Source organism: Hippichthys cyanospilos, chromosome 15 (assembly GCF_059441005.1).
Source record: "Hippichthys cyanospilos isolate Australia breed blue-spotted pipefish chromosome 15, RoL_Hcya_1.0, whole genome shotgun sequence".
Classification (NCBI taxonomy): Eukaryota; Metazoa; Chordata; class Actinopteri; order Syngnathiformes; family Syngnathidae; genus Hippichthys; species Hippichthys cyanospilos.
This window is the reverse complement of record NC_142383.1, coordinates 15,196,119-15,221,707: the sequence shown is the minus strand read 5'-3', so window position 1 is coordinate 15,221,707 and position 25,589 is coordinate 15,196,119. Positions and strand designations below refer to the sequence as shown.

General features: G+C 40.8%; 1 protein-coding gene across 1 annotated transcript; it reads right to left on the bottom strand.

Moving 5' to 3' along the window:
• Positions 1 to 128: 128 nt before the first annotated feature.
• LOC148411869 (nipped-B-like protein B) lies at positions 129 to 25,589 on the bottom strand. Its single transcript, XM_088434461.1, has 47 exons — positions 25,404 to 25,589; positions 22,982 to 23,115; positions 22,669 to 22,834; positions 21,752 to 21,852; positions 21,047 to 21,155; positions 20,773 to 20,948; positions 20,587 to 20,714; positions 19,518 to 19,608; positions 18,727 to 19,245; positions 15,985 to 17,712; positions 14,674 to 14,814; positions 14,439 to 14,567; positions 14,288 to 14,350; positions 13,415 to 13,504; positions 13,138 to 13,247; positions 12,963 to 13,049; positions 11,886 to 12,117; positions 11,663 to 11,814; positions 11,484 to 11,564; positions 11,202 to 11,302; positions 11,006 to 11,132; positions 10,845 to 10,927; positions 10,626 to 10,758; positions 10,389 to 10,532; positions 9,826 to 9,912; positions 9,544 to 9,743; positions 9,368 to 9,470; positions 9,172 to 9,270; positions 8,290 to 8,436; positions 7,679 to 7,813; positions 7,499 to 7,597; positions 7,360 to 7,413; positions 7,156 to 7,264; positions 6,509 to 6,645; positions 6,287 to 6,427; positions 6,118 to 6,211; positions 5,415 to 5,569; positions 5,262 to 5,352; positions 5,012 to 5,185; positions 4,753 to 4,943; positions 4,568 to 4,675; positions 3,765 to 3,965; positions 2,725 to 2,871; positions 2,307 to 2,650; positions 1,464 to 1,638; positions 1,187 to 1,375; positions 129 to 807 (listed from the first exon to the last, which is right to left on the bottom strand). Exons 2-47 carry the CDS (start codon positions 23,043 to 23,045, stop codon positions 448 to 450), a joined length of 8,295 nt encoding a protein of 2,764 aa, XP_088290587.1. The 5' UTR covers positions 23,046 to 23,115; positions 25,404 to 25,589; the 3' UTR covers positions 129 to 447.

Genomic DNA, 25,589 nt, shown 5'->3' with positions numbered 1-25,589 from the left:
ACCGGTAACTATCTCGAAGCACAACCGTTGCAGAAAATGAATGAATGACATGTTCCTCGAATATAATTTCTTTCTTTAAAAACAAGTGTGTGCTATTTTGACCTTGAGAATAAATCCCGTCCAAGCTATTTTAAAGTTCAAAAAACACTTTATTAAGAACGTCAATACACTAATTTCCAACATTCACTTTCTTTTTTTCCTTTTTTTTACAGAATTATTTTCAGATATAAACATATTTTTTTTAGTTCAACTATAATACAGTCAGCGGGAGTACAAATGAACCGGGTTTGCTGCACAACAGCGAAGGAGCTCCCACCCAATGTTTTTCCAAAACATTTCTCTTCTGGTATGTAGACTTCAACTTGGTCTATTAGGTCCTTAAATAGAAAGAGCTATGAAGGTCTCTCGGTAACATACTGAATCCACGTGGTTCTGTCAGAGTGCTATCTAATGCTTAGTCCCATCCTTGGCGGCGTATAGCGCCCGTAACGTCTGTGCCACTTTGTTTGTCAGCTTTTGTCCGCTCGTCAAGGAGATTTTCTTATAAATGATGTCCGATTCCTTGATGTTGTCCAACCAAGGCACCTTTTTGCGACCGTCCCGTTTCTTGGCCACGGCCCAGGGCCCCGAGTAGGACCCGGACATCCAGTGTACGCTGTAGCCGCTTTTGGTCTTCTGCACCACCCTGGCGATCTGTGGCCTGTCTTTGTATTTGGGACAGCAGATGGCCACCACGTCCGTCACGTCCACGCTCTCGTTCATGTGACCCGAGTCCTCCGCCGAGTCGTCGCCTCGCCGTGACTTCTGCTGCGGGGGGGAAGAAAAAGAGCTGTCAGAGGCTCTTGGGGAAAAGTAATTTGTAAAGCGATCCCTCGTTAGGTCTCGGTGGTAACCATCTTCCTTGTGTCTCCTGCCGAAACTCCGAGAGAGTTAGCGGCCGCTCACAACGTTCTGGCACACTGTATGTTGTATAAGAAAATAAAAGTTTGTGCCCAAAAAGAGACACATGTCTGCTCAGCCTTAGGAGATCACAGCATGGGAAAGAAAGGTAGTAGATACACTTTATTTATGTCCGTGAAGCGAATCCTACTTCGCGAATGTCACTAATAACCATAATAAACCATAATAAACAAGGGATCACCGTAATTCAAATGCTCTTCGTATAGGAAGTGAGATCTTTCCTTACCGCCGGGGGGTCTTCATCCTCGCTCTCCTCGTCCTCGGATTCGACTGGAGCAGTGTGATTGCTGTGGTTGTGGTTCCGGGGTTTAGGACCCCGGAGCAGGGAGTTAATTGCTTTGTTTCTGGCGTTGGCGCTGGCCTCGCCCTCCTCTTCCTCTTCCTCGCGGTCTAAGTGCTCCATCAGCACCTTGAACTAAATCAAAAAAATGCAAAGACCGTCAGAGGTAGCCCGTGAAATAATCTCTGGAAGTCGACTTGATTGAAGTTCTTGAAGTTCTTACGTGTAAGTACTGTTTGACGATAGACTTCCTGGTCTCGTGGCTGATGTCGGTGCTGGAAAGTCCGACCTTTAGGAAGTCCAGAGTCTGGCGAGGGTTGAAGTGCACCTTGGGTTTCCTGTTCACCGTCTTGTCGTAAACCTTGGCCGATTCCGTCGGTGAGTATTTCTGTATTTTGCTGTCGGATAAACAACATGTTTTGAGCGGGGCTACCTCATTGGTTGATAAAACGTGTAATGCAACTCATTCACCCCCAGCCCAGAAAAAAATGGATCTTTGACGTCTATAGCCGTCATTGGCAGTGAACTGAGTTTTTTTCTGAGTTTGTTGATATGTTTTTTTTAATTTAATGTGGGCTTATTTAATATTATTATTCATTTTACTTTTATTTTTTTTTTCTTTTAAAATCACAATTTTAATTTCACTTTAAAGCATTATTTGTTTTTGTTTGAATTGCAAGTTGTGATCATTTCTAACTAAAAACATGAGTTTTTACATATTTAATTTAAATTACCGGTCGTAATTTTTTACTATTGCAATGGTGGCGCCCATCTGTTTCACACTTTTGAGCTTTCGGTTTCGCTTCCAGCTGCGCCTGTCCTGTGTGAAGTTTGCATGCTTTGCCCCTCCCCCTGTGAGTTTTCTCCAGGTACAGTTTCCTCCCATGATCCCCAAAAATGGACACTCCGAATTGCCCTTGTACCCTGTGATTGGCTGGCGAGCAGTTCAGTGTGTCCCATCCCTACTGACTGTGATTTTTTATTTTTGGGGGGGACTTTTAGACGATTTAGTCCAAGAGGATTTTAAACAAGCCTGACTATCAGAGCCGGTTTTATGCTGGCCTACCTGTCCGAGAATCCATACAGGTTCTTGAGATGTTGCTTGAGCATGAGTAGCAGTAAGATTCCCTGGGAAGCCACAGAAAAGTCCGACAAAGGCTTGGGGTCCTCTGGGAGGCGGGCCATCAGCACGTCCTCGTCATCCATGTCGGAGTCGGAATGTTCCTTTTCCGCTTCTTCCTCCTCGCTGCTGCTACTACTGCTGCTGCTACTGCTGCTGCTGCTGGATGGGCTGCTGCTCCCTTCGCTGTCGTCAGAGCTGTCACGCTTCTTCCGAGGCTTTGACTTCTTCTTCTTTTTCTTCTTCTTCTTTATCTTCTTCGGCCGTGGAATCGGTCCTTTCTTTAGAGACTGCTCAGGGGGAAAAAAAAAGCAGGGATGAAATGGGTTTACCCGTAAAACATTCGAATTCAGTTTGTTTTCACCTCTTTAAAAGACTGCAGCAGGTTGCTCCCTGAGACGGACAAAGTGATGTCCACGTGGTGCATGATGAAAAGCGGCTCCTCCTGCGTCTGGTAGGGGAAGCAGGCCAAGTTGTCGGCCACGAATAGCAGCAAATTCACCTCGGTTCTCTGAAGGGGGCAAAGAAAACATACAATCGTTAAATGTAAAACACACCCAAGAACCAGACTGGAATTGTAATGGATATAAAAGAGCGAGGTTATAATTTCATTAATAAAACCTTTTAAAATATGTGGTAAACTAAAATAAAAATGCTATTAATGCAGTCAATCCCATTTTTTAAGTTTTATATACAGTATATTTTTTAAGAGTCCAAATATTCCATCTCCAAAACCAATATATATTTTTTCAATTTTCATCAATTAAATGGCTAAAGGAGCGTCTTAAAATGCCTGGGACGAAATGACCTACGGTATTAAAGAAATTACTTTCTTATAACATACTAAAATAATTGATTACCTTCAGTAATTAAGCACTAAAATAATTGATAACTGATACTTCAGGCACTAAGGTAATTGATTACTTTAGTATTGAATTTTACTGGCCATTTTTGGAGCCTCCTTTAGCCAAACACGAACAAAAATAAATGGCTGGAATTGAATGTCTTGACTCTTAAAAACGTAAAAATATGTTTTTGGAACCGAATGAGTTAAAAATGAGAACAAATAAAATGTAAGGTATGAACAAAAACTGATATACGATTAGAGAAATATTGTTTTAGTTTTAATAGTAATATTAATAAGGATAAACATTCAACTAAAAAGAAACTATTTCACCTAAAAAAAACCCCAACAAATTAAAAAAAAAAATACAATTAAAAACATTAAAATAAAAGTAAAAAAAAAAAAAAACATCAGCCTTATACTGAATAGTCATCGTCATTTACTTTTTCTTTTTATTATTAAGAGTATGAATCCCATTATAATCGCATATAAATCGAGAATAAAATCTGAGATCTTATTTTAATGCCGGAGTGCGATTGCTATTTCCGTATACTACTTACAGAGCTGTCGTCAAACATGTTGAGCAGAGAAATGAGGAAGGCTCGCCGATGTTGGCGGTTCCCCCGGACCAACGTGTACAGATGAGAGCAGAGGGCCGCGTCGGTGTCGTGGTGACGGAAGCCTCGGAGGATGGCGTCTGTGGATCCAGAAATGGCCCGCTGGATCTGATAGGACAACTTCAGCCCTGCTACGGCTTTCATCTGTCAGTCGGCAAAACTCGAAGTTAGTCGATCAATGCGAACGACCCTCATTTTGGACGTTTGTTATTTAGACATCGACAGTGTTTACCCAGTGGACGGGGCTGTGTTATAGCGAAATCTAGCATAATAGCCGCAAGCTAGCAGTGCTCCGTATAGGGCTGACTGTACACTTTGATGCTGAGAGCCAGTTGCCGTTCCTACTGATCACTTTTTAACAAACTTCGCAGACTCAAATGTGCTATTTCACCCGGAAAATTTATAGGGAGAGATTTATGGGGCGAGATTAGTCCAAAATCGAATGTTTATTAAGAGGCAAGTAGTGTGCTAATAAGCACAGTTGAAATATGAGTGAAAAAAAAAAAAAGTTGAACAAAAATTTAGAAAATATGTCATGTTTAATATTGTTTTTGCTGTATATATGCTTGTATATGCTTATACCACTCTGCAAATTAGTTCATTGCACAGGCTCGTAAACCCCCCCAATGACAAAAAAAAAGCTCATGGCCTTTATGATTAGACTAGAATTGAGTGCCTGTTCTTGTATAGCAATGTTTGTAGTAGTATTATCATAATTTTAGAATCATATTTATGAACACACATACATGGATAAAGCCTGAATATTTCTTGTCAATATCCACCAGCTGTTGATCAGCCTTGTTCTTCATGGTTGGCTCCGGGTCAGTTCCCATGGCGATCAAGTATGGCACACACTAAGGGGGAAAAAAAAAGAAAAAAAGACGTTTCTGGCGGGTGTGTGACGGGTAAGGCTTGAGATGCAAGGGAGTACCTGCACAGGGTGGATGAGCCCCTGGCTGAGCGTCAGCGTGATGACGCTCAGAGCAAAGTGGCGCACCGTGGACTGCGTGTGCAGGAATGAGTCCAGCACCTGCTTCAGGTAGATCTGAATGATGGAGCTGCTCATGCCCGATGAGATGTCTCCCATCTCCTTCAGATCCTCCTGCTTGGCCTTCTCCTTCCCTGAACGGACGAGAGCAAACAACGTGATGAGTCGACGGAACAAGGAGCGATCATCGGATTGGACTTACAGTCACGATCTGCCTCCTGCATTCGCGAGTCCTCCTCCTGGAGATAGGTTTGCATGTTTTTAAGAACCTGGATCTTCAGACTGACCAGACTGTGCTCGTCGGACAGGGTGTTGTTGTAGAGAATCTTCACGTTCTGCACAAACATCAGCTCGGGGTGCATGATGAACTGGAACCCTTTGAAGTGACAGAAATTATGTGAATATTTTGGGAAAAGAAATAGAACAACATCCCGTGGTGTGTTGAAATATACCTAGACCAATCAAGGCCTTGAGCTGGACCACCTCATCCTTGTGAGTTGTAAAGTACAGAAGAAGCTCCAAGACTTTCTCCTTAATGATGAGCTAGAGGGCACAGAAGTTCAATAAAAGATGATCCCCAATATTGTGTACGCTGGAAATCCTACCTTGCTGGCGCCCTTGAACTCCTCTTGGTCAAAGTCAAAGTGTCGACACAAAGCGCCGACCGTGAAGAGCGAGCGCAGCAACGTGGGTTTGTTCGTCACCAAAGTGGGACTGTTGGGGTCCTCCTGATGCTCGGTCTTCAGTTTGGCCAGGGCGCCTGGAAATGTTGGGAGGGAAATTTTTCAATCATATATGTTCATTTAACAGCAACAGAGGAGACAAAAACTGAGGCGTCCATTAAGGGTGACTGAGCACATCGGCCACAATAGGGTTCACTTTAAAGGGGACGTATTACAAAAAAATTAGATTTTCATCATCCATGAAATGCTAGGCCTGCTGAGTATCCACAGCCACTTTCAAGGAACAACTTGAGAGTGGGGGCACACATCTCTATTTGTTCTGTCATTTAAAATGCTTGTCTCCGCTTTCCACATTCAAATATTTCTTTAAAACAGACATTATCATTGTTACACTATATGACGCTAGCTTCACGTTAGCATCTGGCAAAAACCACCTGAAGATTGCTACGTTTATTAGCTATGTCCGGCTGTGTTTTGATGATGTGTGGTATAAAAGGTAACTTTACTTATATTATATTTTCTTGCATATCACTACATCCCTACGAGAGACGTGTTACTACAACTTAATGTGAATTGTAGATCAAAAAGTATGTCTCCTTTAAAGCCACAAGTAAAATAGTCTTACCGTAGAAACGATTGAAACAAGCCCAAACAAACTTGTAGTTGTGTGTGACCTTGTTTACCACAGCGCCCAGACAGCTTATGCAGTGCTGCACAACCTGAGAAGCGATACACACCAGTGAAATGATGACCAGCTTTAAACGTTCCAAAAAATACCGTTAAGTGAAACAGACCATCATTCCGTGTTTCATGATGAGCTTCATCAGGTCTTCTTCTATGGTGGTGAGGAAATTCTCACTGGGATTGTCCATAAGAGGTACGACCAGCTCCAGGATCTTGGCCACGTTGCAAATCACCATCAAGTCATTGGGATTCTACAAAAGCACGGAGGAAGGTGCTATTCCTGCCGGCAGAGGGCGCTGTTGTGCGATAAAACAGCGGAAGCTGACGCTTACGTTGCACTTGGTGGTCAAGTGGGGCTGCATGGTCATGGCGTGTTTGACCATCAGTTGCGGTCGGATCTTGCTGAACAGGTACAGCGTGGTGACGCACGCCACCAGGCGGCCGGAGTTGCTGTCGTTATCCTCACACTCTGAAGCACACGCACGGAATAGAAACACTTATTTAAATTACACACATACAATCTATTTGTATATATTTTGAGATGTACAGTATCTTTTACTATTATAACTATTAACATTTTGACTAAAGTTGATGGGAGAGGACAGCAGCTTAGTCTTTTTTTTCATTACTCATCAAATTCAAATGATCAGGATATTTATTAGACTTCTGCTGAACTTGCTGATCATTTGAATCGGGTGTAGTGGGAGAAGGAAACATCTAAAACATGCTCGGGGTAGTGTCCCTCAGGAGGGAGTTTGGACACCCCTGCTTTTGGATTTTAGAATAAGCAAGCAAAAAAATATACTGACAAACCTACAACATTAAAAAAAAGTTTGTAGGATGCCCTCATTACTTTTTTTTCAAGGTATCACGGTATCACCGGTATGGAATTTTCCTAATTGAAAGAAAAGCTTTTGGTGCATTTTCAGGGTAAAAATGAAATCCTGCTGACTTCCAACATTTGAACCAATTTGTGTACCTGCAGCAGATTCTTCAAATTTCACTATGTGTTCCACCAGATTGTCCACAAGCTGACTGCAAGCCTTCTTTGCCGGTTTGTACGAAGCAGCTTCTTCTGATTTAAGGAGCTAAAAAACAAAAGTTCAAAAAAATAGCGCGATACAGTTTAATAAGTGACCATAAATCACATAATTTACTCATTGCATCCAATTCAAAAGCTTACATTCTGCAGGAGTTGCTCAAACCAATCATAGCCGGAGTCTTTACACGCAAGCACCTGGGGATGAAAAGTGAAGAAAATCAAATCAAATCATACATGTGCATAAACATACTCCGCATACGCAATGGAATCAAGTACACACCACATCTGTGATGTTGAGAATTTTTCTGATCATGGCATCTTTGTCATGGCTAGGTGTGGGTGTGAACCAGATTTTCTGGAAAGTCTCATTCACCAGTTTCTGCGGGATCAAATAGGTTATGTGAATAAAGTTGAATAAAATGAATAAAGGTCCCAGAAAAAGATTTGGGCTCAAACAAACCTTAATCCCCTCCTCGTCGTTGACCCTTCGGATCATCTTGACACACATCTCGGTGATTTTGTGGAAGTCTGGCAGCTCCAGACAAATATCCCTCAAGATCTTGATGACTCTCTTCCTCACACTGATGCCCGTGTCCTATTGTGGGAAAATATATATTATATATGTGATTAAAGTGGTATTGGGTCATGCTCGCCATGCAGTTTATTGTTTTAACTTTAGGTGGCAGTAGAGTTGTATTTGGTTTTCATTTGAGGGTACAAGTACATTATGTGAGATTTTAATATGGTTTTTGTAAAATCTTATTTAAAGCGTTTTCATTCAATGCAATTTCTTTTCAAATTAGGAGGAAATTAATTGGAACACGAAGTAACCTACTGCGAATATTATAGTTACTTCTTTGCAATATGTTGTATGCCTTCATTTCGTTAAGTTATATAAGGTGATGAAAAGACAAATTCCAGGGTCTGCCTTAAATCATTTTATGTGGCCCATGAATGAACATATGACAGGGCAATTATTAAGGCGGTGCAATGCAACTTTTATTTGCATCTTGTCTATGATGAAACCACATTTGACATCCTCTTGAATGGAAACAATGGAGAACAAATTACCAATATCCTCTCGATCAGCATGTCATAGTACTGCTCGATGAGTTCAGGGCGACTGAGCACAAAGCGTCCAACGAGCTCCACGGCGGCCTCTCGTACGCTGGTGGAGTTGTCCATGAGACGACCATGAACGCCACGCTGCATGTCGGACTGAAGAGAAGAAAAAAAAAATAAATTAAGAAACCGCATTGTTATGAACTAGGACCTGACCAATTAATTGATCGACTGTTTATGGGCTTTAAAATTCTGCCCCCAAAAAATAAACTGTCAATATTAGCAGATTATTTTAACTTTTTAACCTTTATGTACAATAAACATTTAAAAAGGTTGTATAAAAGTAACACTGGTGTCATTATTTATTATAAATAAATCCATACGATAAACTTGTATCCTTAAATATAAAAAAATATAAAGAACTAAAATAAATATAAAGAGCTAAAATTCTCTGTTGTTGTCATTCAAAATAATTGACGAATGATTAGGTGAGCCGTGCAAGGAAATTGTGACCTAGATGTCACTACTTTAAAACACAACCTTAAAAAAATCATAAACACCGCAACATAAATCTGTTAAATATGACACCCATTCAACTACTTGTAACACAAACACATAAGAATAATTACTCTCATAACTAACTTCCTTATTATTTGTAGCATGCACCTGCTATTTGCCAGGAATAGGAACCAGGTAGGTCTGTAAATAGTGAACATTTGCATAAAACTGACACCTATTGAAATGCATTGGAGGAAAAATATTCTACTTGACTCATTTATTCATTCAAAATTTCGACAAAAATCGACATTTGGCCTTTAATAAATAAATACAAGGTCATAATGGTCCGGCCTTATCGTGAACATAAAAATCAATAACACGGGGATGCCTCACCCTAGCGAGAATGCTCGGGTCCACAGCCACGACCTCAGACAGACACTTCATGGCTTTGGTTCTGACTGCGATGGCGTTCTCACCCAACACTCTCAGGATCTACGCAGGACAGCAAGTGTTAGTAACCAGCTCCAAACAAAAAATATCCTACAGTGGAGTAGTAAGATAACGCTAGGTACTGATAGAACAATGTTACCTGTGATAAATAAATGTCAAAACTCTGCGAAAAGGGCCTCATAGAGGCTAGGTATCGGACAATCAAACAGGAGTCCTTGTAGTCAACAGCGTCAGAGCTGATTCTGAAATAAATATGAGAACGTTTAATAGAGCAATCATGTGGAGGATGACTAATTCCTAAAGTTATTTTTTTACCTGGTGTAGGAGTTTCTGATAACCTTCCGCAAGAACTTCTTCCGCAATTCGGCCCTTTGAAGGATCTCCTCGGTGGAATCGAAGTTGTTGGCGGCGTACGAAGCTTTGGGATCGTCGTCGTCATCTTGAGACTTCATCGCCTTCTCCACCTCACTGGTGATGTCCCGGTACCACTGGGCGATGTAGAAATTCCTGGCAAACTGTGTGAAGCGCACCCAGCAGTGAGTGTATGTTTTTATGAGTTGTGCGGCGTGATGAATGGGAGTAATTCCACATGCTCACCACGAGAGAGGGATCGCTTTCACTGCTCTCCTCGATGTAGCACAGCAGGGCCCTCTGGAGTTGCTGCGTCTCGTCATTGCCGGGAGACTGCAAAGACGATTGGTCGGGCGGTAAGATGAAACTGTTTTCCAATGCTCCGTCAAAATTTGAAATGGTGAGTATTGGAATTTAAAATTGGAATTATTGTATGGGATTTTAACAGGGTTTTTTTTAATGTATCAGCACATCTAATTTAAAGTTTGTTTTAATGCAGTGCCAGGAATAGCATTTTTTTTCAAATTAAGAGCAAATTAATTGGAACATGAAACAATTTGTTAATCGATTGTGTTGTAGTGTTTCTTTTGTGCTTTTATTCTGTTCTGTTTTTGAGGAAAAGTGAAGCAAGTGGTCGGTCCGTTTTGTGGTAGTTCTGAGCCTTCTACAGTCTCCAAACGCTTCCCTGATGTTTACTTAGATGTTGCATTCGAGGAAATTGGGAAATGACTCTCCGACCTCCCACAAGGAAAAGTGCAATTGAAGACCCCTTTGAAATTCGCTTTGGGGTCTGAACTGAAATAATTTACCTCTTTAAGGATGCGGTCAATAGCCTTTTGGTCCATCTTGCTATTGACAGCGTCCTTGCGCAATCGAGAAGCGACAGTGCCAAGGTAGTCCAGCGACGCCACCCGGAGTGCCATCTCTGTCTGCTTGTTGCTGAACTGGTGCACCTGGAGGACGAAGATACAAAAAAAAAAGAAAAAAAAAAAACAAGATGACATTAGAGGCCGTTTGGTGGAAAAAGTGGGAACGACATTGCTTACCAAGAGGCGACCCAGCAAGCTCAGAAGCAGTTCCGCAGCGGGCCACTCGGGTTTGTTGACAGTGGACAAGAGGTCATGGACAAAATTCTCAAACAGAGGCCGGAAGTCATCCTCCCCTTGCTTACTGCCACACCTGACAAGCATCAAAAAATGGCGGTTAAAATGTTACTTGTTTGAATTTGACCACAGTCTAATTCACAATATCGTGTGCAGACGTACTTCTTGAGAAAGACTGACAGGAAGTTCTGAGCAGTCCTCATGGCAGTCTCATAGGAATTGGTGATGAGGACGTCTTTGTCCACCTGCAAGAATGCAATCGGGAAATATTGAATGTATTTGTGGACATTTATAATAAATGGCAGATTTTTGCTCCTGCCCACCTTCTTATTATGTTCATCATCTCCATCCTTTGCGGAAGGCAGCTGCACCACACACTGGATGAGCTGAAGAACCAAGGCGGTGACCATCTGGATATGTTTGCCACCTCCGTGATCGCTGCTGGTTAATCTGTGAGAGACATAAAGATGGAGTCATTTAGAAGGGTGTCCATTCATTCATCTTCATCATGAGGTTTACCTGAAGTTTCTCAGGTTGCGTTTACTGGATGGAAGCCTGGCCATGGAGTTGAAGATCTCTTCCAGAATGAGTTGCCTGTGCTTCCTGTAGCGGGAGAACACCTGCAGAGGAGCAAAACGGACATGTTTTAGAATATTGGCATTTTTAATGCCTTGTAAAAGACTTTGAGAACGACCGATTTTTTTTTTTTAGGGGCAATATTGATTATTAGTATTATAATGCAATTTCCAGTTGGAGGTTTGCTGGAAAAGAAACTACAGGAGAGCAACGCATCACACTTACCGCGGTCACCAAAGCGATGGCACACAACTGAAGCTCACTGATGTTCTCCACGAAAAACGGCGTGATACCGAGGTTGGACACCTAATATGGCAAACGGGAAGCAAGCGCGTGTCAAAGGTCATTGACAATCAGATGCTTTTTGTCGTGAAAGAAGGATGAGCGCAGATGGCGAGTCTCGCCTGGAGAATGGTGTTGTCGGTGAGCAGCTGGATCCCCACAAGCTCCGAAAGACCGCTGATGATGTCGCAAACTTTGCCGTAGAGCTGGATGACCGTCTTCTGTTTGTGGCCTGAGGTCTTTGCTTTCTTACTTTTGGAATTGTGCCCGCCGCCTTGGGTAAGGAAGAACGAGTGTGACGTATATTCACGCCTTTATAAAAAAATAGGTTTAAATGATACTGACCTCCGTGGGAATCCACCCGGTAGGCGGGGTCGTATTGGGGGTACAAGGAGTTCTGCATGTGGAACTTGGTGTACTGCAACACCCGCTCGATGACGTCTTCGATGAAAACCACCTTGGGCACGCGGGGCGAAGTCATGATGTTGAGAGCCGTCAGACAGGCGTCGGCCGACTTCGTCACACGTTCTAAGATGAGGTCACGCCACAGCCGCTCTTCGTCCATCGAGTCGTTCCCCTTCAATACAGTGTACCTCATTACAGAGTTATTTATAAAAAGGTTCTTCTTTAATCTGTCTCAACTGATAAGTGAACCCTTGTGGGCATTTGAAGGCACTTTTGGGATACATGACATTTTACCAGGCTTTTTAGAGGTATCTGAACATCTAATTTAACTTTTTTATGTCATGAGAGCAACAGCACATTTTTCTTTTCAAATTAAGAGCAAATCAATTGGTAAATTGTGAGATCGTGAAGCTTTGCAAAACAGTGTATGCCTTTATTTTGTCAGGTTTTATAAGGGTGCATTCAAATGTAAATTGAAAAATTGGACACATGGTGCAGCACTTTTTTCGGCCATCCAAAAATGTTTTGTGCTGATTAGGCTGTACATGGCTGAGAAAATTTCATACAGCAAGACGTGACTGTCAAGTTATTTGTCAGAAGCATGGCAACTGGTCACTTCCGCTTTTAAATTGCATCTAGGCTTTCCTTGTAAAATTAAGATTTCTATTTTTCTCTATTGATTACGGACATTGAAATAACTGGTTTGGTCCTATTCATTTTTTAAATGCTTCACAAAATCATTTTGCAGGCCGGATTAAAGCTCCTTGCGGGCTGGATCTGACTCGTGAGCCTCGTAGAAAATAGTGATTGAAAATTGTGATTACCACACTGAAGAAAAGACTTGTATTTATTTAGTTAACTTGTAATAGCTTGACAGTGTTAAAAATGTGTGATGCGAAATTGAATCAAGTCATAAAATGAACATAAAATGTTTCATGAATGATGTTGAAAAAACAAAACAAAAAAAACAAAAAACGTGTAAAGTGGCATAATGATAAAATCAGCTTGGTAACTTACATGGTTCATTAAAGTGGACAATTTGACACTGTCCTGAATGTTCTTCTCCAGAATGTTCATAAATTTCACCAATTTCTGAGATGAAAACTGTGGACAAGAAGCAAATGCAATTCTTTTCTTTTGTTTCATACATGACAAGTGAAAAGTATCGCAACGGGACAAATAATCCGCCCACCTTATAAAAGACGCCCATATCTTTAATCTTGGCCGAATCGCTGCCTAACTCACTCAGCTGGTGTTTTCCAAGCAAAAGCTCCTGCGGTATTTCATCATCACCGTCGTCATCTGTGAGAGGGCACGTACAAAATAAATGCAAATTGCTAATCCTTTTGTCATGACAGAAAAAAATGAGTAAATGAAAAAAAATAGTGTAACAGCAACAAAAGCGGTAAAAAGTAATCGTAAAAACTTTGAAAGTTGCGTGCAAAAATGTGATATTTGTGTTGGTTTACCTGTGGCGGTGAGGTCAACGTCCTCCAGGCTCTCCAGGATGTTGTCCACACTGGATGCAAACCTCTTGAATGTGGACGTGTCCATCAAATCTGCAGCATAAACGTTAAGACAACTCGGTCTTGAGGACACATTCGTAAATACGGTAGTGCCTATACTTACGAACGTCTCTGGTTACGAAAAATTTAGGTTACGAAAGCCGTATTCGGAAAATTGTTTGTGTATAATAATGAGACGCAAGACGCCAGCGCTCGCTCGAAAAAGACATTAATGTAATATGGCATTGAAACCTATAATGTCTATTTGCATGGCCCCAAACTAAACTTAAGTATATGTACGTGGTCAAAAGGATCTAAAAGTAAATTCTATTGCTTCTGTGGATTTGTATATGATGCCTAGATTGCATGAAACATAAAATAAAAACGTGCAAAACGACCTAAAAAGTACTCACCAACACACCAGCGCCATCTTAAGGTAAACAAGTGAACTGCTACTATTAATATGATGAATTTAAAGGGTGTAGGAGTGTATTTTATTATTCTTTACAAGGTGTACTTTTAATTCCATGATTATTATGCACTAATATAATTCTAATATGCACTGTTAAGAGTTTTTGAACAGATTAGGCTATTTACATGTAAAAAGCGCCTCTGTTTAAGAAAAATTCACAAAAAATTCTAACAAATTAATTTCGTACATAGTGGTACCACTGTATATGTTTTACTTATGTAATGATCCACTTCCACTGTGGGTATATATTTTCACCTGTATACACATATTTATTGTAATGCTGATTCGTTAACAATAACTATATTGTCATGAACAATAAGAACAACCACAAACAAAATATTAAACACTTAAAAAAAAATACATACCCTCAGGTCGCATCTTTTCATAGGCCTTTCTCTCTTTATGTTTTTTCCTCATTTTTTTAGCCACTGAACGACAGAATAAGAATACAATTAGCATTTAAATTAAAGCACAAAGCAAAAAAAAAAATAAGTTATCAAGCACAAGATGACTTACTGTCGCTTAAAGTGGGCGGCGGTCCGCCATCGTTTTCGTCCGAACTCCAGTCCGGTATGCGATGACGACCTTTTTTAGACTCGTTCTTCCACGACTTGTCCTGATCTTTTTTTCGCCTTTTCTTCGTCACTATAACCCGTAAAAAGATAGTCATAAAAATACAAATGAGACTATTCATAATATCCAGTCATTTATTTCAATACTTTCAAAAAAAAATTGCAAACGGAAAAATTACCCTCACTGCCCGAGTCACTGGCATTATTATTATCATCATCATCATCAACAACAGGTCCTTCATCCTCTTCATTGGAGTCATCGTTATATTTAGGAGTTTTACTTATCATACTGTGCCGCCGCTTGGCATTGAATAACGATTCTGAAAAGAAAAAAAGTGAGTGAATGCAACGTATTGGCAGCTTGGCTGCGCTTTCAACTTGCTCTTGACTGAAAATGAGCGCAGTTGCTCAGGTGACGAGCAATCGCAGTTCAGCTTGTGTGTGTCACGTGACCCACAACAGGTGAGCTGCGATTGGAGCAACTGTGATGAAATTTTCAGCCGGCATGTGACTGAATAAAAGTCATTATTAATCTAATTTTTAATGTGAGACATCAGGCGGACAGAATTTTGGATTCTCATTTAAAGTCCGGATTATGAGAATTCTGACTTTGAAGTGAGAATTTGGACTATTTACTATTTACAATTTTGACTATTTATCGTCACTTTGGTGGTCGTTTTAGTGTCAAGTGAGAATTCTGAGAATGAAATGAGAATTCTCACTCTCAAGACTGAATTCTCATTTTTAGAATTACGAGAGCAGATTTCTCACTTTGAGGTTGAGCACTCTGAAAAAGTCAGAATTGAAGTCAAAATTCTCAAATTAAAGTGAGAGTAAATACAGAACTAATACATTTTTGTGATAATTCTGACTATATTTATTCTCACTTTAAAGTCGTAGCTTTAAGAACAAAGTCAAAATTCTCACATTAAGTCAACATTCTGAAAATCAATTTAGAAATGTTCCTATTGCCTACTATAATCTACTTTATTATTTGCTCTGTTGTGTGAAAAGTGTTATGCATATTACAATAAAACTCTTAAATCTTAAATTGGGGATCCTGACCAACAATTTTCAAAGAGAATAAATAAAGTATGAATTTTCACCTAAAAGGGAGATTTTTCACTTGCTGAAAATAGTCCGAATTTTGAAAATTAAGTCTGAATTTTGAGATGAAAGTGAGAATCATGCTAACCACCCCAATGACCGCAATGTCTTTCTATACACATTATTTTAAAGATTTTTTTTTTGTTTTAACTTTCCCTTTAAGGTAACTGGGCACTTCCAAATTCCAGTCCTCGAGGGCCGGTGTCCTGCATGTTTTCTCTAACACTCCTGATTCAAATGTTTAGGATTATTTTCAAGGCCCAGCAAAGCCTGTTGATGGGCTAATGGTTTAAATCAGGTGTGTTGGAGAGAGAAACCTGGAAAAAAAGCAGGACATCGTTCCTCGAGGTCCGGAATTGCGTGAGATCCGTGCTCATCCGTACCTCTGGACTTGTGACCGGAAGACCACTTCCACGATTTATACGTTTCCTTCAGCTCCTTCTTGATGCTCCGTATGTCATCGACGTCGAGCCGCCGCATCCTCACGACAGCCTTCGGGCCCCTGCTGAGGTTTTCGATCAGCGACCTCCTCTCCAGCAGGACCCGAGGTTCTTTCCAGATGTTAACCGAGCGGTCCGAGACCGTGGACGCTTTTTCCCCCACGTCCCGTTTCACTTTGGGGATCACAAAGTTCTTCAGCGCTCCCGAGTTGCCCCCCAGCAAATACGAGGGGAATTCGCTCATTTTTTTCTCGAAGGAATGCTCCTTACTTCCTTCCGTGGTTTTCTTCTCCTTTTTATTTGGCGTAAAACTGGATTTTTCCGTCCGATCGCGAGCGTCGATGTCACCCAGGTGCCTGCCGCCGTCTTGCCCGATTTTGCGCCCCTCCGGGGACTGCGCTCGTTTGTTGCTGTTAAGCGTGGACGCTTTGTGTTTCCTGATCTTGTCATCTTTGACTCTTTCCTTATTTTCAAACGCCTCTCGTTCCCGCCCTTTATCTCGAGATCGCTCCTTCTCCAGAGTTTTGTCTTTTTCCTTTTCCCGCTCCTTCTCCTTGAGTCGCTCTTTATCCCTGTCGGGCTCTCTATTTCGCTCTTTCTCTTTCAATCGCTCTTTCTCCTTATCCTGCTCTTTCACCTTTAAACGCTCTTTCTCCTTATCGGGCTCATTTTGCTCCTTCTCCTTTAATCGCTCTTTCTCCTGCACCTTCAGGAGCTCTTTTTCTCTTTCCTGCTCCTTTAATGGCTCTTTATCCCGATCTGGTTCTTTGTCCCGCTCTCTCTGCTTAGAGCGAACTTTTTCTCGGTCTCTCTCCCGAACTCTGTCCTTTTCTTTTACCCGATCTTTATCCCTGCCTCGGTCTTTCTCGCGATCTCCGTTTCGGTCTACGTCGGCCTCCTTCTCCCTGTCCTTGTCTTTTTCCTTATTACAGACGCCGTCCGTTTCTCTGTCCCGATTCCTGCCTGTGTCCTTTTGTCGAATTTTGTTTTTATCTCTTATTTTATCCCTGTCTCTGTCTTTTTCCTTATCCGCGTCTTGGTCTTTGTCCCTTTCTTTGTCCTTACTCCCAAGCTTTGCCATGTTGTGATCTTTCGTTCTCTTCTTCTCCCTGCATTTGTCTTCGTTTTGAAAACAGGCCGTCCGTTCTGACTTGCCGGTGGTTTTTAGGGTCTCTGGTTGACAGTGACCGTTGTCTTTCTTTTCCTCCCGAAGTCGAGATTCCGGATCGCGGTTCTGCTTAAGCCTCGGCGAGTCGCCGCGCCTTCCGTCCGTTTTGCCGTCGTCGGCTTTGTGTTTGGAGCCCGGAGGACTTTGCCTGTTCTCCTTCGGGCGGCTATCCGAACCGGGCTTCCCAAAGTCGTCCGCCTGCGGTTTGGACGCGGCCAGTTGACAGACGTTGTCTTTCTCGGCTTCCGTCTCGGAACCGAAGGCCAGGATGTGCTCGTTGCACATTTGCTTGGCCTCCACCACCACCACGGGCTGGCGTAATCCTCGGCCGGCCTGCTGAAGGTCGATGCTGACCATCAGGGCGGGACGGCCGGAACCGTTACTCGCTGCGCTCTTCTTCTTGGGTGTCATGTGGTTGCCGGCTTGCGCTGCGAAACCGTCGCTCAAGTCGACCCCCGCTTCCTGAGGGTATGAATCTTGCTTGCGTTTTTTCAGCGGTTTGTCTGCAAAATAACGACAAAATGTCTTAGTCCGGTAATTAGCAATTTTTTTTAACGATGTACCCCCTGTGAATTCTTGTTGATTCCACCCGTGTATCCCCTTAACCAGTGCTAAGCAATTTTGAATGAAAAGTCATCCCTAAATCATGTCTGATGTATTAAACTTTGTAACTACATTTGTTGTGGTATATCTCGGTGTGTTTTATATTTTACTCCACAAGATAGATTGTGTAATATCATTTTATTTCCTCTGCCCAAAAAAATATGCAAATCAAGACATAAAGGGAGTCACAACTTATGAATATGTTGCTGCATCTTCCAGTTTATTTGCTCTTGATTTGAAAAGAAAGGTGTACTGTTTTTGCCTGTATTTAAGAACCAACTAGCTAAGTGCATGAAATGAAAACAGGGAAAGATAAGATACTAGGGCACAACCAACATGGATTTTTTTCGAGGTGATGACGATTTGCGAAAGACAAAAATACAGCCAATTAGTAAAAACATAGGTGAATAGGTGTCCATATTTAACAGTTATGCTTGATTTATGTTGCAGGTTGTTTGCATTTTATTTACTCATTTATTTCTTTTAAACAAACTGATTTTAGATTGTGCTGTGTTAAAAATTTGCTTTGTTTTGGGTCTACACAGAATAATCTTATCAACAAATGATCATGATGTATATGTAAAGAAAACAATCTATGGTATAGATATACCTGTATGTGTAAAAAATAATGACATCAATGTTATCTGTGTAGAACTGCTGTAAATGGTTTCAGTGCATAAAGGTAAAAAAAAGCAAACAATAATTAGCTAATTTTGTCCGTTTGGACAATTACGTTTGACTCATATTTGAAGGGGCATAATCGGCCGATTCAATTGGTCGGCCGATTAATCGGTCGGGACCTCGTCATAAAGTGGGGCATTCATTGAAACAGTCCTGTAAGTGTAGCAATTGTCATGTGATACACTTTTAAATGAAAAATAAATAAAGGAAATAAAAAGGAGTAAACGCCGCACCTTTATCTTGGACTTCCTTGGACCATCGCTCCCTCTCGCTGACAGACTCGCGTTCGGTCCTCTCGATTTCCGCCAGAGCATCCATGTCGGCCTCGGCGTCGTCCAGCAGCACCGCCGCAGAGATGGCAGCGGTCTCGTGCGCCTGAAGCGGGGCCTGCTGACAATGTGGCGGTTCCTCTACGGCAAACCTGCACGGCGAGTCCTGATCGGAGTCGGGCAAGGTGTTTTTACTGTTCGTCAGGCACGCTTGCTGGTCCAAATCCATCCTGGGCGAATGCTCTGGGTGCTGTTCTTTGTTTACACTTCTCACTCTGGATAGCTTTAACGTCAGCCTGGCGGAGTCTTTCACCGGGGAGCTCACAATGTCATACAAGGCGTTTTTATCCATTTGCTCGGCGGCGGCCCTGCTCCTTTGCTTCTGCTTCTTTTTTCGTTCCGACGAGGAGAGCAGCATGTTGGAAGCGGCGCTGGGAGGGACGTCGGAAGGAGGCGATTGCATGATGAGCAGAGGTCTGGACCCTGGTCACGCACAAGAGGTTCAAAATACGGACAATTGGCGAATCACTAGCACGATGTATAGGTAATATCCGCTGGATACAGTGGAACCCCAGAATTTGTAAACTTTAAATGGTAATTTGAGCAAAGGTTTGCAGGACAATTTGAGCAAATCTCATGAATGGAACAGCGGAGAGGCAAGAACGAATATTGGATGTATTGCGTGAAAAGTCAAGCCGTGTGTTCAGAGGTTCCACTGTGTTACGTCTTCTTTCAAGTGGTTTATGGTTACGTACATTTAGACGGCTCTTCACTTTCATCGGGGGAGCAAACAGATTGAGGTGACTTGACTGGAAACAAGGCGGCCATCATGGAATGCTCATTTTCCTGTCAAACGCAAGATATTAACTGTGATTTTTTTCTCCTCAATAATCGAAAAAATCAGTTTAATTCTTGTCATATTGCAAAATTACTACAAAATATACACACATTTTTCTGAGCTTTATTGCCATATTTTAACTTTTGTAGCTTGAAAGCCCAACTCTTCGTAAAGCAAATTACACTTTCAATTAAAAAAATATAACTTTACATTAATAATACACAACTTTAACTGTCAAGATATTAGCTTTTTATGGCATTAATATGATTTAATTTACAAATTGACTTTATTCCTAAAAGGTATATATTTTTTCAACATTCATAAAAATTGCAAACTTTTTTTCAAAAAAAAAAAAAGTAATTCTCATCATATTAAAACAATCTGAAAAATATAAGTAAATATAAGTGTTCAATATTACCCTTTTAATTGTGTAAATACACAACATTAATCATGAAAATATATAAACTTTTTTGGCAGGAATATGATTTATTTAAATTTGACTTTATTAATAAAAAATATAACTTTTTAAGATTTAAAAAAAAATCTCAACATTTTTTTCTGAATAAAAGAACATAATTTTTCGTAATATTACAGCAATTTAATAAATATATAAAACTGATAAAAATATATATTAATTTAGAAAGATATAGACATTTAGCTCTTGTACTATTACAATTTTAATCTATACTTTTATCCTAAAAATATCCGATTATATTCTTGTCAAAATTAGGGCAAAAATCTTGAAAAGCCAAAACTTAATTCTCATTATTTTTTTAAATGAAAAAATAACAAAATCTTATTCTTGAAACTCCACAATTACTCATCCCAAGAATGCACAACCTCATTGTTGCTTAATCAAAATTAGAAAACAAAATTTCATTCTAAAAATATACAACGTAATTCCCGTAATTTCATTTTGATTTTTTTTCTGAGCTGTTGTTTCAGGTCCTCATTAACGTGGGCATTGTCAGCATGTTTCTTCATACCTCATTTCCAAGTCTGTGCGCGATGTTGACATAGTCGTCATCCGAGCCCGTTTTGGCGTGATGATTGGAAGCATTACTCGATAGCTGTCCTGACACCTTGCTGTGGAGATTCCTAATATTACCGCCAACTGGAAAAGAAAGCCCAGTGAGTGAATGCGTGACGGGAACTACGCCGTGCCGACTCACGAGGAGGGGAGGGGCCACCTTGCTGCGTCTGCTGGTGTTGAGAGTAACTGGGCGGGCTGTATTGCATGTAATCAGCGGGACTCTGAGGAGTGTAGGGACTGGGGATGGGGCTGTTTGAATGCTGCTGCTGTGAGATGAAGCGAGCTCCCGACCCGGACTGTGGCGAACTGAAGCATCTGTGAAAAGGGGCAATGCCATTAGAGTGGAAAAATGATAATAATACATTTTGAAAAAAGGAATAGATTGTGGGATTTCCACTTCCATGTTATCGTACCCGGAAGTTCTCTGAGTGGCTGGGGACTGCTGATAATTTGGTGCTGGACTTCTGTGCACCTGGTTTGGAGAGATCTTATACTGTTGTACCGCTGGTTGCTGGATCACGCCTGTGGGAAATTAGAGGAGAAAAAAAAAAGTTTGCAAGAATATCTGCACGATGCTACGGAAGCATATTGCATTTACTTGAGGAAAAAGCATTGAAAAGTTGTTGTTTTTTTTTTTAAAGGGGGCAGGGCTTTTTTTTATTTCAGTTTCAGGATTTTTTTTAAACCCTCTTTCCATTAAAAAAAATTGTGCGGTCAGAAAAATATTCTGAAAACAGAAAAAAGTATTCCAGAGGAATAGGGTAAATTTTTCGCCCAACCTTTGCACAAAAAAAATCTAATAAAATACGGTAAATTTACAGTATTGTTACAACAGAAAAAAACAAAACAAAACGGTGGGAAATATATTATATAAATGACCTTATTAAAAAAAAATACATTGATAAAATCCCATAGACCTCTCAATTAAATTGCTAAAATTTAATTTAATTGCTGAAATCTAAACTAATGAAAGTTCTACAACTATGTAATATTTTGGGAGACAAAAGGGGGCGGGGCTCACACTTTATGACACAAATTAGAGTCTCCAATTGATCATCTTTGGCAAAACATGAACATTTTCACGTGACATTTTTCGACGATGCAATGCAAGGTCCTACTTTTGTCCCGGAAGACTTTGGGGTTTCTGGCCAGCAGAGTTTGTAGGAGCACGGGCATGTCACCCTCAGGCTCATCGTTCCCCAAGTTGTCCTTCAGCTCTCTGCCAAGCACGCAAGAACAACACGGCAGTCACAAATTGTGGTCGACAACGCTCTGGTTCCAGGATACACGGCGTTCAGCCAAATCCGAGAAATGAATGAGGATGATGTCATTTTATTTTTAATTTTGATGATAACAGCTTCACGTTTTAACGAAACTGCGCAATAGTCTCACTTTTTTTAATTTAACAACTAAAATACCGTATGTATGTTTTTTAAGTTACCGTTTACGATTGTTTTACACCTGCAAACAAATAAAAGCGCAGTGTGTGCAGTTCCGAATGCTAACAAGAGATGAATGTAGCAAGTCCTTTATTGTTTCTTACCGTCGTCGTTTTAGAATGGTTAACTGCATATACTTTGCATAAATGCATAAACTTAAAAGACTGCCTGTACAGTTGAAGTTTCGATTTAGCATACAGGGTAACAACAGATGACATTTTGTGCCTTATTTTCATGTCTTGCGTCAGGCAAACAGCGCGCATGGGTGTTTTTGTTTTTCCTTTCTGCATTTTTGTCGATGGGCGCAATTAGAAATGGGTGTTAGCGCCATTGTGGGAAAAATGCGGACCATTTGATTCCTTGCTAATCTATCTTCTACTCATTGGCTTTCAAAGACACTTATAACATCCAATGTACAATTTCCCATCAAAACGATGAAAATATTGAAGACAAATCCGTGAGGTCAACTGTAATTCCCAATGTAAGTGTGATCAGGGAACAGATAATATCCCGCTTTGGAAGCGCGACTAAATTTGACACTTGATACTCTCCAAACAAGTAATACCAGCTCGTCTCTTACAATAGAGGATACTCACATGTGTTCTGTGGACACCTGGTTGAGGCCGTGCGCCAGCTGAGTTACCAGGTTGTCGTCGCGGCACACCAACAGGCTGCTGACTTCTTCTGAGATTCGCCCATTGTAGAGCAGACTCTTGGCAGTGGTAGCGGGGAGAGGCGAGGGCAGTGGAAGTTGGTTCAACACTACGGGGGGGAATATTTGTAAACAAAGTACATGAATTTCAGTTGCATGTAACTTTAAGGTCAATACATTTGGACCACAAATAATAGGGTGGAAAAAAAGCATAGAAAATGTTCACTAAATGGCATTTTAGAGAGAGGTGCACTCACGGTCCGTGAGGCTTGCGATTCCAGCGAGAGTAGTGATGGGAACATGAGGCATATCACCATTCATACTGAAGATGAGGTCAAAATGCTGCTCGATATCACCAAGGGGGCTTCCTGTTCCTCACATCTCCAAAATGCTAGGGGAAGAAAAAAGATAGTTTTCAACATTTCAGAGGGCATGAAACGTGTCAGCCATTTTGATATGAAAAAAAAAAGCAAATAACTGTTCATAACAAATATATATCTATGAGTATAGCTTCACTATCTGTCTTTTTGTGCCGTTAGCTAACGGGTAATTACGCCGGCAGCCAGGCGCAGATGCTAATTGTTAGCCTGTGCGTCTAAGGAGTTTCCAATTGTACGTTAGCGTTCAGGTGGCGAAGGCTTTGTGGTTGCTTTAATTGCACGGCGAGTAGTTTGACAGTAACCTTCAAATGAGAGCGGCAATAAGCTTGAAGCTTCTTTTATTGTAAATTATAAATATACTAAACTTACGTTTAGTGCTCAGTGGGTTGAGTCACCTGCCAATACACAGCACTCATACACTCCACAAAAATAAACAGTGGTGTGTTGGATCAACACATTGGAAATATGCTTGTGCTATTATAATTAAAATGAACTTATTTATTGAGTGCATCCTTAGTTACATAAGTGTAGTGACAAGAAAAAACAGTTACCACGACCACACATTTTTTTTCAGTATATCATTTGCATTTCAAATTAAAAGCGAATTAATTGAAACACAAAGCAATTTCCTGCTAAATTGTGTCATGGTGACTTGTTTTCAAAAATCTTGTATGTTTTTATTTGAAATTGTACACGGATGCACACTGTCATTAGTGACACAAGTTTTACAGCAGGTGAGGAATAAAGATTGTTTATTAGATTGTTACTGAAAAGTGTTGAGAACCACTAATACTGCAATTGTTAATCAAATTAAATCCTTTCAAATGTGATGATATTGTCGAATCTAAAACAGCTCAATTATTGTGTAAGGTATTCCATAAACAACTTTGTAATCTATTTAGAAACTGTTCAAAAAAGGATAGTTGGATGTTATGATTCGAGTGTATGTATCAGTTAAAGGTGTCACTTTATGGAACAGTTATGAAACAGAAGTTAAAAACTGTAAATCAAAGGCTGTGTTCAAAAAGGGTTAAAAATAGTGAACAAGCTCTTGTATAAAACGTTCTAAGTCACACATGAAAATTAGAAGCATGTATAAGTATGTACATGCATATACATATATATATATATATATATATATATATATATATATATATATATATATATATATATATATATATATATATATATATAGAGAGAGAGAGAGAGAGAGAGAGAGAGAGAGATACAGCATATATTTATGTAGAAATACGATTGTATTTATGAATTATGTGATTTTATCCATATGAATGCTGACATTTATTAAGAGGACCGTGACTTGTTTCGTTTTTGTGATATGAAATAACCTCTATGTTAATAACATGAGTAAAACGAATACAAGGAGTAGAACTAGATGAATTTCTTCCTTCTTCCTTTGGAACATTTAAACCTCACTGAACTGCAATTTACACCGACAATTTCTTCTTAATTTAATTTTGTTCTCAAATTTTGAAATGTGTTTCTATGTTCAATAACATCATCAATCAAATCAAAATGTGTTGGTCAAATATTGCACAAACTGGCTTTACAAACACTATACAATCTTTGAATGGTCGCAAGGTTGTTATCAGTATAATTGATATTGTTTTATTTCTGTTATCATTGTTACTTCTCTTATTATTAGTGTTATTACGACGGTGTAACTGTGTATGGAGGCCTTCCAAGCTAGCCTGCTTGGTAACTTCCATGTCTAGCTCAGAAGGTACTGCTATCACAAGCGTTTTCATCCTTCTATAAGCTCCATTATGCCCCCTTCCATAAAAAACAAACTCCAAAAACGCAGTAGCAAAAGTCACGTTATTTTAATAAACCAGAAGTGGACGGAATTCCGCTCCTGTGTCTCGGGTTAGCTTAGCATGTCCGTGCTAACAACAAAACAAGAAAGGATGGCCAATCCACCAAAACCATGTCTCAATTCCTGCCTTTTGTTACGCCGTCACACTAAGGCTTTTTTTCGGGGGGGGGCACGCTTTGAGCCCCCTCAAGCGACGTTATCTCACCTCAAAGACGCGTGTCAGTGTGTAACGAGTTAGTTATTATGACTTCAATGTCGTAGTAGACGTATAATACAAGCGGCGCCCGTAAAAGTAAGTCGGGGTTAGCCGGCTAGCAACATACCGGAGATGTAGCTAGGCTAGCAAGCTAGGTCTAGCCGTAAGTTGCACCCCCCTCCACCCCCCGGCACCGGATCGGAACCAGCTAGCCGCCTTAGCCGCGCGTTTTCACGGCCGGGCTCGGGTGCGTATCTCGGGGTGTTCACCTCGTTCGCTCGGCGGGGGCCTTCAACGTCGCACCTCCACCTCCTCAAAAAAAACCTGGTGTCTCTCTCCAGAGGAAGGAAGGACAACCCCGAACCGACCGCTAGGGAGGCAACGCCGAAGGGGGTACAAAAGCACAAAAATCACCGTCCGGGAGCTTCCCCCGTGTCGCCTTGCCGGAGAGCGAG

Coding starts and splice junctions, on each gene's coding strand:
- LOC148411869 (XM_088434461.1), bottom strand. CDS start 23,045: ATGAATGGTGATATGCCTCATGTTCCCATCACTACTCTCGCTGGAATC. Junction 13,248..13,414: donor CGTTGACCTCACCGCCACAG/GTAAACCAACAC, acceptor GCCCTCTCACAG/ATGACGACGGTGATGATGAA. Junction 808..1,186: donor AGGATGAAGACCCCCCGGCG/GTAAGGAAAGAT, acceptor TCCCCCCCGCAG/CAGAAGTCACGGCGAGGCGA.